Genomic DNA, 18,284 nt, shown 5'->3' with positions numbered 1-18,284 from the left:
TAGCTCTGAAAACAGGAAATGACGCCATGCCATGGTTCCCGGGAAATTTAAACCAAAAGGACTGCTATTGCAAATCCTTTTAAATGGAGATGTGTGTGTGTGTATATATATATTTTTTTTCAGATTGAATTACACCCAAGAAATGTTCTTCCCTACTATGGGTCATATTAGCGGGCTATCCGGTGGTAAAAAAACCGGACAAACTAGTCAGGCGGCGTCCCACTGTCTGGTTCTGTACGGGGTGCTGATTCAGTGGTTGGGTTAAATACAGAAGACACATTTTGGTTGAATGCATTCAATTGACTTTCCCAAAGACCGCATTAACGATCAGTAATAAAATAAAGGCACTTCTGAAAGCCTATTTCACACCACAGCCTATTGAATTAGCAAGTTAACCTTTCATTTGTCACAAATTAAAATGTGGCATTTACTCACACATTGCTGGATGTTTCAGCATTGCCTCAATGAAGAGTTTGGCGTTTGACTAGCCACATGCACGCGCAGTTACAAGCCTGCTAGAGTCAGCAGCAATATCTACCATTGTAGTACAGATGAAGCCTAAGCTGGAATGTGAAGCAAACTGAAGCTGGCTAGCTTTAGAAAACCCTGAGTACATCTAGCTTCAAATCATAGTATACCCCTCTGATAGTGTAAGACAGTTGAACCAAGCACATGCAGCATTTAAGTTACAGTGAGTACACCAAACATTAGGAATACCTTTTGCCCTCAGAACAGCATCAATTCGTTGGGGCATGGACTCTACAAGCTGTCGAAAGAGTTCCAGAGATGCTGACTCCATTGCTTCCCACAGTTGTATTAAGTTGGCTGGATGTCCTTTGGATGGTGGACAATTCTTGATACACATGAAAAACTTGAGCATGAGAAACCCAGCAGCGTTGCAGTTCTTGACAAACCGTTGCGCCTGGCACCTACTACCATAGCCTGCGCAAAGGCACTTAAATATTGTCTTTCCCATTCCCCCTCTGAATGGCCCACATACACAATCCATGTCTCAAGGGTTAAAAATCCTTCTTTAACTTGTCTACTCCCCTGCATCTACACTGATTGAAGTGGATTTAACAAGTGACATCAATTAAGGATCATAGTGTTCACCTGGCCAGCCTGTCATGTAAAGAGGTGTCCTTAATGTTTTGTACACAGTGAATATTCAAATGGATGAATATCATTAATATGCCCAAATATTGATGTAGCACCTGCAGATCACCCCTTTAAGGTTGTACAGATTAAATATAACAAATATTTAATCTGTTGTGACATTTCCTATTGGTAAGGATTGTTTCCAATTGGTACCAACATGGTGTACAATGTTAAAACGTATTTATGACAGGTCTTTTCAATAAATGGTAAATTTTTCTCCACCACACATCTGATTTTGCTCTGCAGTTTGATACTCAGACAGTGACCTATGGATATGGATTGTCATCCTGTTCTTATATCAATTTGTGGTTGGTTGTCACTATTCAGTCTAATTACAGATACAGATTGAAATACAATTTCACCACCAGTAAGGACACAGTTTAATTCATAAAGGCAAAGACAAGTTAACAAGCATGTTTACAATCAATGGGACAGATGCAGTCTTTTAATACCATGGACCATTTCCCCCAAAATCTATTAAAAAGTAAAAACAAGTGCAACAATTCTGGTGGATAGAGATTAGCAGAATTCATTTGCTCAATGAGCACATCAAGATTTAAATCGGTAAGTATTTGGTATAGAACTCTGTGCAACCACAGCAGAACATATTTTAAATCAGTAACGCCATGGTAAATGTTGCTTCTCTCCTCAAACAAAACTTTGCCCAAGATTCAAATAAATGTATAGCATGGGCCTAACTTTACCCCCCTTTGAGCAGAAATATTTATCAGACACACATGCAAAAACAAGATAAACAGGTGGTTTTTTTCCCTCCCGACCTACGTACCTTGTCATTGATTACCCCACCTGATCTGGTTACAATCATATGGCTGACTGATGAACTTGTAACAGTGAAAATGAATGTACATCACTGACCACATTAAATGAGTCCATCCTTCAAAAAGTAGCAAACAACCTGAGACGAAGGATACGCCAAAATTGCATTTTCCATTTAAAAATAAAGTATCTGTCCAGTGTAATTTACAATGGAAGGGGACATTGCTAGACACCATATAAGCAGGCAGCTGAAATACTTCAAAATTGTCAGGGGTGTATTCTGGAGGTGAAATGTTCAGAATGTTGCAGCTAGAAATGTAACAAATATAGAGCTGACACAATCCCTACTCTACACCGCAGACAAAGGTTTGTTCCACACACTACCTTCGTTACATTTCCACTTTCTGAACAGAGCCCCAGGCGTTCATTTCTCCAACACCAGGGCAGCCAGCAGAGCAGGGTAGTTGGGCGTTCCCCATCCTGTGACTGGGTCCCACGACGGTGCCGCGCAGAAACCCTGCCCCTGGACCTGCTCGTCCAGACAGCTCAGGTGACAACCATCAGTCACCTGGGGGTAGGAACAGAAAGCAGTCAGTAAATGCAATGACAGGAGCAATGCAATGACTTCTCTACTGCCATCTTTTGGTGGTGTTCAGAATACAAAACTGGGAAACACTAAATCAGGGGTTCTCAAACTTTTAGTTTAATCTGTTTTTAGTAACATAAAAAAAAGTATATACATTAATCTGGCTGCAGATCCCCTGCAGTACATCCGCAGAACTCTAGGACCCCTACACAAGATGCTCCATTGCTGTGAATCAGATGGTGTAAAGTACTTAAGTAGTACTTTAAAGTATTTTTACTTAAGTAGTGTTTGGGGGCATCTGTACTTCTCTATTTATGTGAGACAACTTTTAATTTACTACATTACTCAAGAAAATATACTTTTTACATTTTCCCTGACACCCAAAAGTACTCGTTACATTTTGAATGCTTAGTAGGACAGGAAAATTGTTAAATTCACACACTTCAAAAGAACATCCCAGGTCATCCCTACTGCTTCTGATCTGGCGGACTCACTAAACACAAATGCTTCATTTGTAAAGATGTCTAATTGTTACAGTGTGCCCCTAGCTATCCATAAGTAAATGCTGTGTGGTTAGGAGTTTGAAGTGATTAATACTTTTGATTTGATACGTAAAGATTTGAGAAATTACATTTTTGATACCTAAGTATATTTTAAACCAAATACTTTTACTCAAGTGAAAGTCACCTGGTAAAATACTAGAGTTAAAGTAAATATACTCTAATCAAAAATGACTCAAGTATGACTATTGGGTAGTTTTTCCACCACTGCTGTGAATATACACAAAGATAAATGCATGACACTACCATACACAACAAGAAACTAGTCTTATTTTCTCCATGTCTAATGATCAGTGACTTACATCAAAGAGTCCCTGGCCCTGCAGCTGATACAGGCGGGGATTGAGGAAGCCCAGAGAAGGCAGGCCTTTCAGAAAGCGCTGGTCATTGATCAGAGAGAGGATTCCTCCAACCACAGGGGTGGAGGCCTAAAGAACAACACGTGAGTAAATATTAATTGTTAATGCATTATATGATCCAAGAGTCGACAGGTAGCTTAATGGTTAAGAGCATTGGGCCAGTAACCGAAAGGTCGCTGGTTCGAATCCCCGAGCTGACTAGGTGAAACATATGTCGATGTGCCCTTGAGCAAGGCACTTAACCCTAATTGCTCCTGTAAGTCGCACTGGATAAGAGCGTCTAAAGTAACTAAAATGTAAATAATATTTCTCACAGATAGTTGAAAACTTTTTTATATATTTGGGAGAGAAAAAAAAAAATTGTAGGGGAGCTAAAAAGTCTTGAGTTTATTCTTTGCCTCCTTCTCAAAGTATATTGGAGGTTTGAGAGAAGGAACCTCAGATCTTCTCCAATCTGTTGAGGGAGGACATGAGGAATCAACAAAATATACTTTTGGAGATTCACCCTATGAGATACTATTTTCTTACCGAAGTACCAGACACCCAGGGGATGGGTACCCTGTCGGTGACCACCCAGTAGTTGTCTGAGAGAGCGGCTATGTCTGGGTAGGCCCGTCCACTGGTGTTGAAATACGTCTTTGGAGGGAGACGCGACACTGCTTTCAGATAACCCTCCACAGCACCGACCTGTGGCAAAAAGTGACAGGCTATCAGATGATTGAATAAACAGTCAACGTGTTGGTATCAGTCTATCCAAATAAACCATACAGAAATAAATACTTCACACATCATTTAGTGTGCATCAGTGATGGCTAATTCTACCAGTAGACAGGACCTCATTTGTTGAGAGAACCTTTGTGTACCTAACCTGATAGTTAATACATGTTAGTCTTTTTACTCAGTTACGTACAACATATCGTTTTTCAAATTCCAAAGATCACTTTAAAAAAGCACAGATTTGGGAAAAACCCACGGATACTGCCATAGGTTATGTCCTGTATAGACACTTAATACCTGGTAGTCCGGCATCTTAAAAACATTGCTGAAGCCGCCGCCACTGATGTAGTCAGTGACCTCATAGGTGACCTTGAATGGATTCTTGAATGAAGTTCCCCCCACTGTCGTCACGTATGGGCTGAAAGCATATAAACTTAACTTCGGAGAACAGATTTAGGTATGGACTGGAAAACCGACCCCACAAAGACACTGGTTTTCTTATTCTATTGATTTCAGATTACAAAACAGACTATTGTTGACTAGTTTAGAGACAAGACTAAGCATTTAAAAGGTTGTTGCCACGTTAAACACTGCACATGTGAAATCAATCGAGAAATTCCATTTAAAAACCGCAATGCCTATAACCCACATCTGGATTGAATACTTTTCATACTTCATGGATTCAAATAAAACAATGAATACCCAAATAACGCAAGTGCCATTAGTTTATTTCAACAGTGGAAATGACTCACCTTGATGCAGGAAAGCTTGGTCGGAAAGAATTCTCTCCTTTGGTCAAGTGTCTGCAGCCAGCTCCACTATCACCTGAGGCAAGACAGTTCAAGTATGAAAGCGAATGACAAGGAAATCATCATCTTACTCAAGATGATTTATGGATTACAAAAAAACCTGTTGTCCACAATTTTAGTAGTCAATTTACTCAATTATACATGGTGACTTGTTCATGTTTCATAGGCCTGCCTGACCCATCTGATATTACGCACACATTTCCAGAGTAAGTGGCAGCACCACAAAAACAAAGGCCACCTCACTTCTTACAACATCCACAACACCTGCTTGAGTTTGAACTATTCAAATAGTCAATATCATATTAAATCTGCTGTCACTGACTACTAGATCAAGATCATAAACCCTTCTAAGTAAGAAGTCAAAAAGAAATTGCAAATAAAAAAATTAATTAAAAAAAGTACGTTTTTATTTTAAGTGGCACTGACTTAGCCTGGTTTCATAACTAGTTGTGCCGGGTCTCCCTCCTCACGTGAAATCCGTGACAATTGGTGTTGGCATAACAGATTTGGGCCCAGGCTAGCACAGACTAACCTGAGGCAAACAGCATAGAAATGCCCCGTACGCCAGCCTTCATGAACTCAGTGTTGATGCGCATCATGTAGGCGGAGGACAAGCTGTCCTCATCATCCCCGTAGCTGATGGTGTGGACCCAAGGGATGTCTGTCATGTTGCTGAGCAGCAACATCCACTGGAGGAATGGCTCCTGGGTCTCATGCCGACCTGAGGAGCAGTATCCCATTATCAAACCACTATCAGAAAAAGGCTGTTTCAACATCTATTTTAGCATACTACCTACCTGTGCTAAGAGTGCAACCCCAATACATTGCTTCATTCTAAAGTGGTATATTAGTATGAACATACAGTACCAGTCAAAGGTTTGGACACACCTGCTCATTCCAGGGTTCTTCCTTTATTTTTACTATTTTCTACAATGTAGAATAGTGTAGACGTCAAAACTATAAAATAATGTAGTAAAAAAAAGTGTTAAAAATCAAGAGTTTATATTTCAATTTCTAGTAGCCACACCATGCCTGGATGGCAGCTTTGCGCGCTCTTCTTTCAACCAGCTTCAGGAGGTAGTCACCTGGAATACATTTCAATTAACAGGTGTGCTTTGTTAAAAGTCGATTTGTGGAATTTATTTCCTTCTTAATGCATTTGAGCCAATCAGTTGTTCTGACAAGGTAGGGGTGGTATACAGAAGATAGCCCTATTTGGTAAAAGACAGAGTCCATATTATGGCAAGAACAGCTCAAATAAGCAAGAGACACGACAGTCCATCATTACTTTAAGACATGGTCAGTCAATTCGAAAAATTTCTTCAAGTGCCGTTGCCAAAACCATCTAGCGCTATGATGAAACTGGCTCTCATGAGGACCGCCACAGGAAAGGAAGACGCAGAGTTACCTCTGCTGCAAAGGATAAATTTGAGTTACCAGACTCAGAAATTGCAGCCCAAATAAATGCTTCAGAGTTCAATTAGCAGACATCTCAACATCAACTGTTCAGATGAGACAGGCCTTCATGGTCAAATTGCTGCAAAGAAGCCACTACTAATGGACACCAATAAGGAGAAGAGACTTGCTTGGGCCAAGAAACACGAGCAATGGACATCAGACCGATGGAAATCTGTCCTTTGGTCTGATGAGTCCAAATTTGAAATGTTCGGTTTCGACCGCCGTGCCTTTGTGAGATGCAGAGTAGGTGAACGGATGATCTCCGCATGTGTGGTTCCTACCGTGAAGCATGGAAGAGGTGTGACGGTGCTTTGCTGTTGACACTGATTTATTTAGAATAAGGCACACTTAACCAGCATGGCTAACACAGCAATACACCATCCCATCTGGTTTGCGCTTAGTGGGACTATCATTTGTTTTTCAACAGGACAATGACCCAACACACCTCCAGGCTGTGGAAGGGCTAAATGACCAAGAAGGAGAGTGACCTGGCCTCCACAATCACCTGACTTCAACCCATGAGAGTTTGGGATGAGATGGACCACAGAATGAAGGAAAAGCAGCCAAGAAGTACTTAGCATATTTGGGAAATCCTTCAAGACTGTTGGAAAAGCCTTTCAGGTGAAGCTGGTTGAGAGAATGTGAAGAGTGTGCAAAGCCATCAAGGCAAAGGGTGGCAAATGTGAAGAATCTAACACTTTTTTAGTTACTACATGATTCCATGTGTGTCGTCTCATAGTTGAGGTCTTCAGTATTATTCTACAATATAGTAAAAATAAAGAAAAACCCTTGAATGAGTAGGTGTGTCCAAACTTTTGACTGGTACTATATGAGACATAGCTAAAGATAAACAGTCGGAAGAGGCAAAAAAATATATACCACTGGGTATTTGACCTCACTAGCATTGTGGCCGTTTCTAGGAGCTTTTTTGGAAAGGTTTTAGCCTACTTGCGACAATGATGATATGTAGTCGTCTCAAAATTCCTTAGTTCAATTAACTTATAAGTCATGTCTACCAAATGATTAACATGCAAATGAAAATAAACCTTTTTTTGCACAGGCCACGTCACTAAGGCTACATTCACCCTCTGGTTTGTCATTGTTAGTATACCTGGATTGGTGAAGACCCATGTAGGTATGTTGGCCCCTGTGCTCATGATGTACTCTACATCCAGGCTGGCCTCCAGACCAGCCTTCCCTGCTCCCTGAACACCCACCACCCGGTCAATCTTAGACAGGTGCTGGAAACTCCTTCCAAACAGCGTCATGAACTCAGCCAGGTCAGCAGGGTGGTAGAACTGCTCTAAGAACTGGACAGATGATAGCTATTCAATCAAACCATATCCACCATACAAATTTCACCCTTTATCTGTGAGGGGGGGGGGGGGGGGGGTGTTCTACCTGGCAGTAGTTGTAGGTTTGTACACAGTACCAAAGATCAGTTTAGTATTTAATTTGACCATGGGAAAAAGAGCTACTGAGCTAATTGAATTGAGCCATTAGATTCCCATTTCACATTATGCCAGACAGGCAAGTTCATTGTTAGAATGAGGCAAAACGTTTGCCCCCTGTATTTTCTATCAACTGTTCTAGTCTGACACAGCTGTCCCATTGTATTGACGTAACAAGTGGCCAAATACCTGAGCCACGGCTTGACTGTTGTTCTGAGCTGAACCCACGTCCGCTGCGGTCAGATTGTAGCGAGACCTGAGGGTGGCGGGTGTGTTTCCAAGATGAAACTTCGCTCCAGACCGTCTCCTCTTTGTCAAGACTTCATTGAGGTCCTGCCCCTTGGGTGGAAAGCGGTGAACACCTCCAACTATGGGTGGAAAAACAAATCACATCCATAACATTGTTTGTCATACTCTTAACTCATTTGTTGTTATACCATTACAAGACAAGATTATAAGATAATAGCATTACTGTCGATAACCTCAGAAATGGTCAAGATGAACTTGCTGCTCACCAAAGTCAAGATGTTGGAGAACATCCTCATGCACCTGGTATGCAGATGATGACCTCACCAGGGAGATGCCATCTCTTACGTAGCGGTGAAACTCAATGCCTGGAAGCAGGGCCTCTGCCACTCTGAAACAGGAGAAGTATTAAGCCTCACTCTCTGTGGCAGCTGTATGGAGTGCAGGGCCTGTGTTCATAAAGCATCTCAAAGAAGGAATGCTGATCTAGGATTCGTTTTTCTTGCGCCCAGACATGGGTGGTAAAACCTGTGCCAGCAGTGAACAGCGTTGTGGAACGTTCAGATATAAATATATTATGTAGAGTTAATATACATCTGACATGTAGTCAGGAATCAGCTCTATTCATTACATTTCTATCTGTAATGCTCCACTACTGAATGTGGCACTGACTTTGTTACCAACAATCATGACTTCACCTAATAATTTGAGAATTTGTGTGGAGACGTCACACTTTTCACACTGAGAAACTGTGTGAAGTAGCTTATGTCAGTGAGTGAGTCAACGTCAGCAAATGGTACTGGAGCATCGGCTTTCGGACCAACAGGTTTCAAGACAGCTTCTACCCCAAGCAATAAGACTGCTAAATAGTTAATTAAATGGTTACCCGGACTGACTATGCACACTCACAAGACATACACACACTTTTACACTCATTATGTTGCTGCTACTCTATTTATTATTATTAATCCTGATACCTAGTCACTTTACCCTGCCTTCATGTACATACACACACACCGCTTTAAATTAGTGGATTCAGCCATTTCAGCCACACCGTTGCTGACAGGTGTATAAATTGAGCACACAGCCATGCAATCTCCATAAACAAACATTGGCAGTAGAACGTCCTTAATGAAGAGCTCAGTTACTCAACTTGGCACCGTCACAGGATGCCACCTTACGAACAAGTCAGCGCGTCAAATTTCTGCACAAGCTCACAGAACAGGACCGCCGAGTGCTTTAGTGTGTAGCGCGTAAAAATTGTCTGTCCTCGGTTGTAACTCACTACAGACTTCCAAACTGCCTCTGGAAGCAACGTCAGCACAAAAACTGTTTGTCAGGAGCTTCATGAAATGGGTTTCAATTCTTCCCACTTGGTGGCAACAGTTTGGAGAAGGCCCTTTCCTGTTTCAGCATGGTTTGTCGAGATCGGTGTGGAAGAACTTGACTGGCCTGCACAGAGCCCTGAACCTCAACCCCATCGAACACCTTTGGGATGATTTGGAATGCCGACTGCGAACCAGGCCTAATCACCCAACCTCACTAATGCTCGTGGATGAATGGAAACAAGTCCCCGCAGCAATGTTCCAACATCTAGTGAAAAACCTTCCCAGAAGAGTGGAGGCTGTTATAGCAGCAAAGGGGGGGGAGACGTAATGTTAATGTCCATGACTTTGGAAAGAGATGTTCAATAAGCAGGCGTCTACCTCAAATCCACATTGATCTGGTACTCCCTGTATATAGCTTTATTCTTGTATACTTTATTCCTCGTGTTACTATTATATATTTTTTTACATTGCATTGTTGGGAAGGGCTTCTAAGCAAGAACTTCACGGTAAAGTCTAGACTTGTTGTAGTCGGCGCATGTGATTTGAGAGAGAGGCCCTTACTGCGTGTTCATGGTGCATTGGAGGAAGTCCTGAGTGAGGATGGTCTGGCAGTCTGTGACCCCGTGACTCTGCAGCCAGTGACGAACCACTTTCTGGGTCAGCTGGGATGGACGTACTAGAGCGGACACCTCCTCTAGAGTCAGATGCTTGCCTAAAACAGACAGAATTGACAGTGCTGTAAAGGACTACATGGTAATGCAAAATCAATTATCAGAGGGGATAAAAGTCAGGAAGTTTAATCTCTTCAAAATCGAATGGCCTAAAATGTTTGCCGTTGTAAGCATGATAAATTATTTCTACCATATTGTGCCGACTCAGGGTCCGAAACCAGTAGCAGCAGGTGTTCCAGTTGATCCACATTCTGCTGCTTCAAAGCAAAGGTCAGCTCCAACTTCTCTGTGGGGGCGATCCTGCCTACACGAGTCCAGTCTTCTGGTATCCTGAAAATACATTAATGTGAAGTAGCTTCAAATGATGGTATAAATCACACATTGTAGCAGTTCATTTTCAAAAGCTTTACAATGTTAGGGTTGTTTGCTCACAAGATGTCCTGATCAGCCTCAAGATGTTCACCCAAAATCAATGAGCTGCATATGAGGACACAAAAGGCCAACCTAAAATAAACATTAAAATGAAGAAGGAAAAAAAAGAGGGTGTTTAAAAACAAAATATCAGAGAACACCATGCATAAATGTCTTCTTGAATTGCGCGAGAGCATTATACATCTAGTAAATTAAAGTATACTTGTGCAAGGCTGCAGAGATTCTCGACAACTCCCTTGTTGAAATCGTGCACAAAACAAAATCTCTAGAATAGTTTAGTTAAGAAGGAAGTAACGTTATAGCTCAAAGGTCTTCATGTAAAATAGGTCAACAATTTAGCCTTTTAGCTAGAAGCAAAAGCCACAAGGACTTCAGTAGTTATTCTTGTCCCGTTCTAAACAATCAAACATGTGGAGAATTATATCATGGAAATACTTACAGAATCCTCATTTTGGTGACATTCGTTGACTCTCAACGCAAGGAACGGCTTTGTTTTCGAATTGTTGTTTGCTGGATAATATTAGTGGCGGTTCCTCATCACATGACCATATGAGCTGTAGCCTGTCACGTGACTAGTTAACGGCATAAAGGACAAAATGCTGTAAACTCTCAAGTCCCATGATGTTGCCATCTGCTTTTTGCACTACATAGTGCTTATTCTTACTTTAGAATTGCATAAATAAATGACTCATTAGAATCCACATTTGTATGAGTGGTGCAATGAACAAGATTTGTGAAACTCATGCTTTAAAAAACCTCTTAAGGATCCGCCCCTTTTTTTCAATTTTCACCTAAAATGACGTACCCAAATCTAACTGCCTGTAGCTTAGGCCCTGAAGCAAGGATATGCATATTCTTTATACCATTTGAAAGGAAACACTTTGAAGTTTGTGGAAATGTGAAATTAATGTAGAATATAACACATTAGATCTGGTAAAAGATAATACAAAGAAAAAACATGCATTTGTTTGTATTTTTTTGTACCATCATCTTTGAAATGCAAGAGAAAGACCGTAATGTATTATTCCAACCCAGGCGCAATTTATATTTTGGCCACTAGATGGTAGCAGTGTATTGGCAAAGTTTAAGACTGATCCAATAAACCATTGCATTTATGTTCAAATTTTTTTTAATCAAAACTGCCCAAATGTGCCTAATTGGTTTATTAATAACTTTAAGTTCATAACTGTGCACTCAAACAATAGCATGGTAATCTTTCACTGTAATAGCTACTGTAAATTGGACAGTGCAGTTAGATTAACAAGAATTTAAGCTTTCTGCCAATATCAGATATGTCTATGTCCTGGGAAATGTTCTTGTTACTTACAACCTCATGCTAATTGCATTAGCCTACGTTAGCTCAACCGTCCCGAGAGAGGGACACCGATCCTGTAAAGGTTAAATATAAACACTTTAAAGTAATACATAAGTCGTTTTTTGGGGTATCTGTACTTTTCTATTTTACTTCACCACATTCTTAACAAAAATAATGTACTTTTGACTCCATGCATTTTCCCTGACACCAAAAAGTACTTGTTACGTTTTGAATGGTTAACAGGTCAGGAAAATAGTCAAATTCACACACTTATCAAGAGAACATCCCTGGTCATGGCGGACTCACTAAACACAAATGTTTCGTTTGTAAATTATGTCTGAGTGTTGGAGAGTGCTCCTGGCTTTCTGTAAATGGTGCTTAATAACATTAGGAATTTGAAATTATTTATACTATTACTTAAGTATATTTTAGCAATTAGATTTACTCTTGATACTTAAGTATATTTAAAACCAAATACTTTCAGACTAGTAGCATTTTACTGGGTGACATTTTCTATTAAGTTTTACTTTAATTTTACTCCAGTATGACAATTGGGTACTTTTTCCACCACTGAGCATTACAGCATACTAGAGAAGGTACCATCTTGGCCTGTATTCGGTGAAAAAGTATTGGAAACAACCACGATGAACAAAATTGTCCTAACATTTATTGCAAAAACATTTGCCTTTTGTGGTACAATATAAACAACTTTGCCTTCATTAGCACAATATTAAAAACAAAACATTTTAAGCAACAGCAGTGGGGATTGAATCAAATAACCTAATTGACATAACTATACAGTCTATATTTATCTATTGAGAATCTTGGAGTATTTCACTTCCTGATTTAAAAAATAAATCATCCGAACAAGGGGTAGTGCAAACCGTAGCAAAACGTTTTGCAACGACAACGAGCAATTTCTATTGTACATATTCAGGTAGGTGCCTCCCCGTTTCAGCCCTTTGCCTCTGATGTCTACTGAATACACCAATGGTGAATCTGTAGCTCAGTCGTCATCCATGAAATAATAGTCCCCTTCTTCCCCACTTTCCACTGAATGGTCATCCTTATCAGGGAACATTTCCCACACCACAAAAGAAGAATTATTCTCAGCTGAAAGACAAGTAAACACATTATTGAATGAATAAGGTTTCCAAATTCTCAAGTTTAGCAAGAGTGTAAAATACAAATCTTCATTCAAAAATAACACTTACCGATATTGCATCTCTTCAAAACATGTTTGGCTGATGAAGTTGGCATGTACTAGATGCAGATTTTTTTTAATAACATTCTGTATACATTCTGTATAACAATAAGAACTCTAAACTATATACAGTGAAATACTTTAAAGGTCTCCTCTCCTGACTAGCACATTTTCTCCAGAGCACTGCACTAGGCAGTTGTTCATGGCATCTTTGAGACAGCTTCATTTTCACAATGGCCCAAGACATACTGTACATGACTGAACAAAGCCATTATTTTGTCGATAAGTTCCTCAGAAATATTCCAACCAAAACATACCTTTGAAGCGGCCCCCAATTTATGCAGTTTCGCTTGGCTTTTTTTCATTATTTTTTGAAGTTGGTAGACATACTTGTCATTGTTGCCTCTGAAAAATGAGATGAAAAGTTTCAGATTTTACAATGAGCGACTGATTTAAAAACAAACAGCGCACATTACAACTTAAATACAGTATTCAATCGCTCATATAATCAGTGATTGGGGTAGCCTTTAATTTCATAATATATGCAATTGTAGCAAACCCTTTTATCCAAAGCGACTGAGTCGTACATTTACATACGGGTGGTCCCGGGAATCAAACCCACTACCCTGGTGTTGCAAGCGCCATGCTCTACCAACTGAGCTACAGAGGACCACCATGTCAGTGGGATAGTTCTGTTTACCGGTTCACTGAGCCCATCATGCCCGGGGTGATGTGGAGACACTGAGGAGTTTTCACTGATGGGAAGCCTGATGAACTAGGGGTTTGTGGATCCTGTTCAGAGCGCATGAACACATCCTCTTTCCCATTGGGAGACACTGTGGGCAACTAATTCACAAGAGAGCACACATTTAGTTCAGGCACTACCTTTGACTGCTGCACGTTTTTTGTAAGCTTCAGAGAAGCAAGTGAAGCTATCGGCTGTATTGAAATATACATTTTGCACATACAAGCAAGATGACAATCTATATCTATATGGGCTTAAGGACACACGTGGGAAGAATACAAAACTTTAGTGTGTGGAGTCTTCTTTGAATTTTTCTGAATTTATTCTTTAACCTCCAGAACCACTTAATGTACATATGCAATATTTTCCTAAAGAACCCAAAAACAGCAACATTGTTGAGACGTTGCACCCCAGGTGGAAACACAACACACCTTGACCCACTTGTTCTGCATGGGCGAGCTGTTAAAGGTGTCATTGTGGTCGTCCTTGGGCATTTGGTCCAGGAGGTTCCTCAGCTGCTGCTTCCACTTCAGTGTGCCCTTACTCGCAGTTATCCGGGGTGGTTCCATCACTACAGTTCAAATATAATATGACATTGTCACATAAATTCTCTGTAATTCTTATTGACGTACAGAGTGTATAGATTGTGATTGAATAAAAAAAACAATTGTTCAACATTAAAATAAAATTGCAATCAGTGAGAGCTCAATGTGTTCGGTCATTGAGTTAATTAATGAATAAAAGACCAACACTACAGTAGAACACTGGTAAAAGCCACAAACAATCACAGATGCTAAGTATGGGTTATCTTGATTAGAGCTTGTATGGGAGACCTTCACTAAGACATATCAGGTTCCTTGATGCATATCTTATGGATAAAAATGCTACACAAGGTAGATCCATTTATGCTTTTTCTTATGGATAAAAATGCTATATAAAGTAACTTGCATAGCTCCTTCTTTTGGGGCACTTCCTTTTTCTTCGTGGACTTGGTGGGGGCCTGGGCGTTGTAATGCTCCTGGCACTCCTCGGCTGAACGGGTACCCACCACCATGGCAACGTTCACCCAGAAGTTATTAATGTGTTTAGGAAATGACGTAACAGCCCTGAAAGCCAAACACACACACAGGACGTTCACATACACTAATACAGTCCTGTTTCTATATAAACAAAGCAATTTGCACACATTTAGGCCTATGTATGCTAGCTTGCTTGAAACTTTTCTTCAACAAAGTGCGTTATAAGGAGGCCATTGATTAACCTGAGTTAAGTAAACTGAGCAATGCACGCAATGCATTGGATGACATACTTTCTCATCTATTTGAAATATTATTTTGCTGCTCACTGCCATTTTCTTGTGCAAAATGACACACTATGTGGATAATTTTTTTTAGACTGGACAACTGTAGGAACTCACTCATGTAGTCTCTGAAGTTCCACATCTGTCCATTGATCTGCATTTTCTTCCTTTTTTCCCTGCTGAACCCTGGTGAATTTGCTCCCTTTTCTCTTGGTCTCTGCGGGCCAGCCCTTTTCGTCAATTCCCTCTTACAGTCATCAAGAGAAGTCGACGAGTGACTCGTCGCTGATTCGGAACCTTCAGACTGGGACTCCTCGACAGTACCACTACCACTGTCCTGAACGTTCCAACTCCTACCCATGGCAGCTGACCCGGTCTTTGTGGGCGCACGACTCCGTGTGTCTTTCCCCTCCATCTCGATGTCATCATGGAGCTTCGCTGGGAGCTTCTTCTGACAACTAACCCTTTTCTTTGGCATTTCAAGCAATTTCCGGTTTGTTTTATCTGAACCCTTAATTGGTTTCCCTGGCAACAGCTCTGAGGATGTATTGGTGTTGTCCGAGTTGTCTTGGTTGCTCTGTTTGTCGGCGCCCTGGAGGGAGCGACATGGAGGGGTCAGGGATTGTGGGGCAGGGTCTGCGTATGCGGCCAGCGCTGCTGCACTCTGAGATCTTAGGCTGGTCTTCTTGGGCTCTCCCAGGTGCTTAGGAGTCACTTCAGACTTGGACCTCAGAGATGCTGGGCTGGCCCTCTTGGGTTTTCCAGGGCCTCTGGTGGAGAGGTTCTCAGGCTTAGACTACTGAAAGTTTGGACTAGTCTTCTTGGGTATTCTGTGGCCCCTGTGAGCGGGGTTGTCCTCAGCTTTACACCTCTGAGGCTTGGGGGCCCCGGGAGAGGGGTTCTTCTCTGGTTTCGACCTCTGATAGGCCGTCACTTTTCTCAGTGGCACTGCCTCCTCCTCACTGGTGTCAGCTTGCAGTCGCTCTGTAGAACACAATGTAACACTGTCAAATAAACTGCAGTCGCCATCTTTGTTGGAGAAAAATAACACATCTTTGTGTGTTATTTTTTTTGCAAATCTGATGGGATAAATGACTGATTTACAGTTCATGAGGGTTACCTAGTCACACATATGAAGTTTTGGAAAGATGTGACTTTTTTAACCCTTCAAAAAACAGCTACTGTGACCCATATTTAACCTGTTAGGGCTAGGGGGCAGTATTGACACGGCTGGATAAAAAACATACCCGATTTAATCTGGTTACCACTCCTACCCAGTAACTAGAATATACTTATTACATATGGATAGAAAACACCCTAAATTTTCTAAAACTGTTTGAATGGTGTCTGTGAGTATAACAGAACTCAAATGGCAGGTCAAAACCTGAGAGATTCCTTTACAGGAAGTGGCCTGTCTGACCATTTCTTGAACTTCTTTTCCATCTCTATCATTTACTAAGGATCTCTGCTCTAACGTGACACTTCCCACGTCGTCCATAGGCGCTCAGAGCCCGGGAAAAAACAGAATGTCGTCATTCCAGCCCCAGGCTGAAACACATTATCGCCTTTCTCAAGTGGCCGATCAAGGGACACTGGGCTTAGGCGCGTGACCCGACCGCCCCCGCCTTTGGGATTTTTTCCTCTGTTTGCCGAAAAGGAGATTCCCTGTCGGAATATTATCGCTTTTCTACGAGAAAAATGTCGTAAAAATTGATTTTAAACAGCGGTTGACATGCTTCGAAGTACGGTAATGGAATATTTAGAATTTTATTGTCACGAATTGCGCCATGCGCGCGACACTTCTTTACTATTTCGGATAGTGTCTGGAACGCACGAACAAAACGCCGCTATTCGGATATAACGATGGATTATTTTGGACCAAACCAACATTTGTTATTGAAGTAGCAGTCCTGGGTGTGCATTCTGACGAAGACAACAAAAGGTAATCAAACTTTTATAATAGTAAATATGATTATGGTGAGTGCTAAACTTGCCGGGTGTCTAAATAGCGAGCCCGTGATGCCTGGGCTATGTACTTAGAATATTGCAAAATGTGCTTTCACCAAAAAGCTATTTTAAAATCGGACATATCGAGTGCATAGAGGAGGTCTGTATCTATAATTCTTAAAATAATTGTTATGCTTTTTGTGAACGTTTATCGTGAGTAATTTAGTAAAATGTTAGCGAATTCCCCGGAAGTTTGCGGGGGGTATGCTAGTTCTGAACGTCACATGCTAATGTAAAAAGCTGGTTTTTGATATAAATATGAACTTGATTGAACAAAACATGCATGTATTGTATAACATAATGTCCTAGGGTTGTCATCTGATGAAGATCATCAAAGGTGAGTGCTGCATTTAGCTGTCTTCTGGGTTTTGGTGACATTATATGCTGGCTTGAAAAATGGGTGTCTGATTATTTCTGGCTTGGTACTCTGCTGACATAATCTAATGTTTTGCTTTCGTTGTAAAGCCTTTTTGAAATCGGACAGTGTGGTTAGATTAACGAGAGTCTTGTCTTTAAATGGCTGTAAAATAGTCATATGTTTGAGAAATTGAAGTAATAGGATTTTTAAGGTTTTGAAAATCGCGCCACAGGCTGGCAGTGGCTGTTACGTAGGTGGGACGCAAGCGTCCCACCTAGCCCATAGAGGTTAAGGCACTTCCGGTTGGCACAGGAAGCTTAGAATCGACACAGGTAGACCTCACAGTAGCCTGATGGATTGTTATAGAAGACAGGTTCATAAGGCATTCATAACCCACATAGGCTTCAGGTTGAATTAAGGGGAATAGGCAATGTATTCCTATGGGGAGAGAAGTCATTGCAAACTGTGAGATTTAAACACCTTCTTTTAACTGTTAAGGGTTAATGCCACACGGTCAAGGTTAGGCTTGCACAGATCGGAAGGACCTCAGGAAATTCCTAGGTCGATGTGCTTCTAACCCTAACGGTTCTCTCGCTGTCACCCAAAAGCACTTGAAATTTAGGGCCAGGCTTCATTTTGGGCCTACTTTTTCTCACAGTCGCTGCGCTTGGACCGAGCGAGCTACGATCAAGTGGGGCATCTCGTTGAACTCGGCACAGCCTAGAGATAATGGTAATGCCATTGCTGGCTCTGTGTGTCTTTAAGCACCGCACTCTGTCACTCCATCCTTGCTGTGTGTGTGT

General features: G+C 41.2%; 1 protein-coding gene across 1 annotated transcript; it reads right to left on the bottom strand.

Annotated features, from left to right (window-relative positions):
• Positions 1 to 1,520: 1,520 nt before the first annotated feature.
• Positions 1,521 to 11,050, bottom strand: tpp1 (tripeptidyl peptidase I). Its single transcript, NM_001140087.1, is given in 13 exon segments — positions 1,521 to 2,503; positions 3,384 to 3,509; positions 3,969 to 4,127; positions 4,455 to 4,575; positions 4,910 to 4,982; positions 5,499 to 5,687; positions 7,536 to 7,734; positions 8,065 to 8,243; positions 8,391 to 8,512; positions 10,011 to 10,161; positions 10,311 to 10,450; positions 10,553 to 10,624; positions 10,992 to 11,050. Coding segments are annotated over 13 exon segments (1,686 nt in total). The 5' UTR covers positions 11,003 to 11,050; the 3' UTR covers positions 1,521 to 2,359.
• Positions 11,051 to 18,284: the final 7,234 nt, after the last annotated feature.

The sequence above is a fragment of the Salmo salar genome, chromosome 09, assembly GCF_965601325.2.
Source record: "Salmo salar chromosome 09, fSalSal1, whole genome shotgun sequence".
In the NCBI taxonomy this organism is placed as follows: Eukaryota; Metazoa; Chordata; class Actinopteri; order Salmoniformes; family Salmonidae; genus Salmo; species Salmo salar.
The sequence above is the reverse complement of the archived record's forward strand: the minus strand, read 5'-3'. Positions and strand labels throughout refer to the sequence as shown.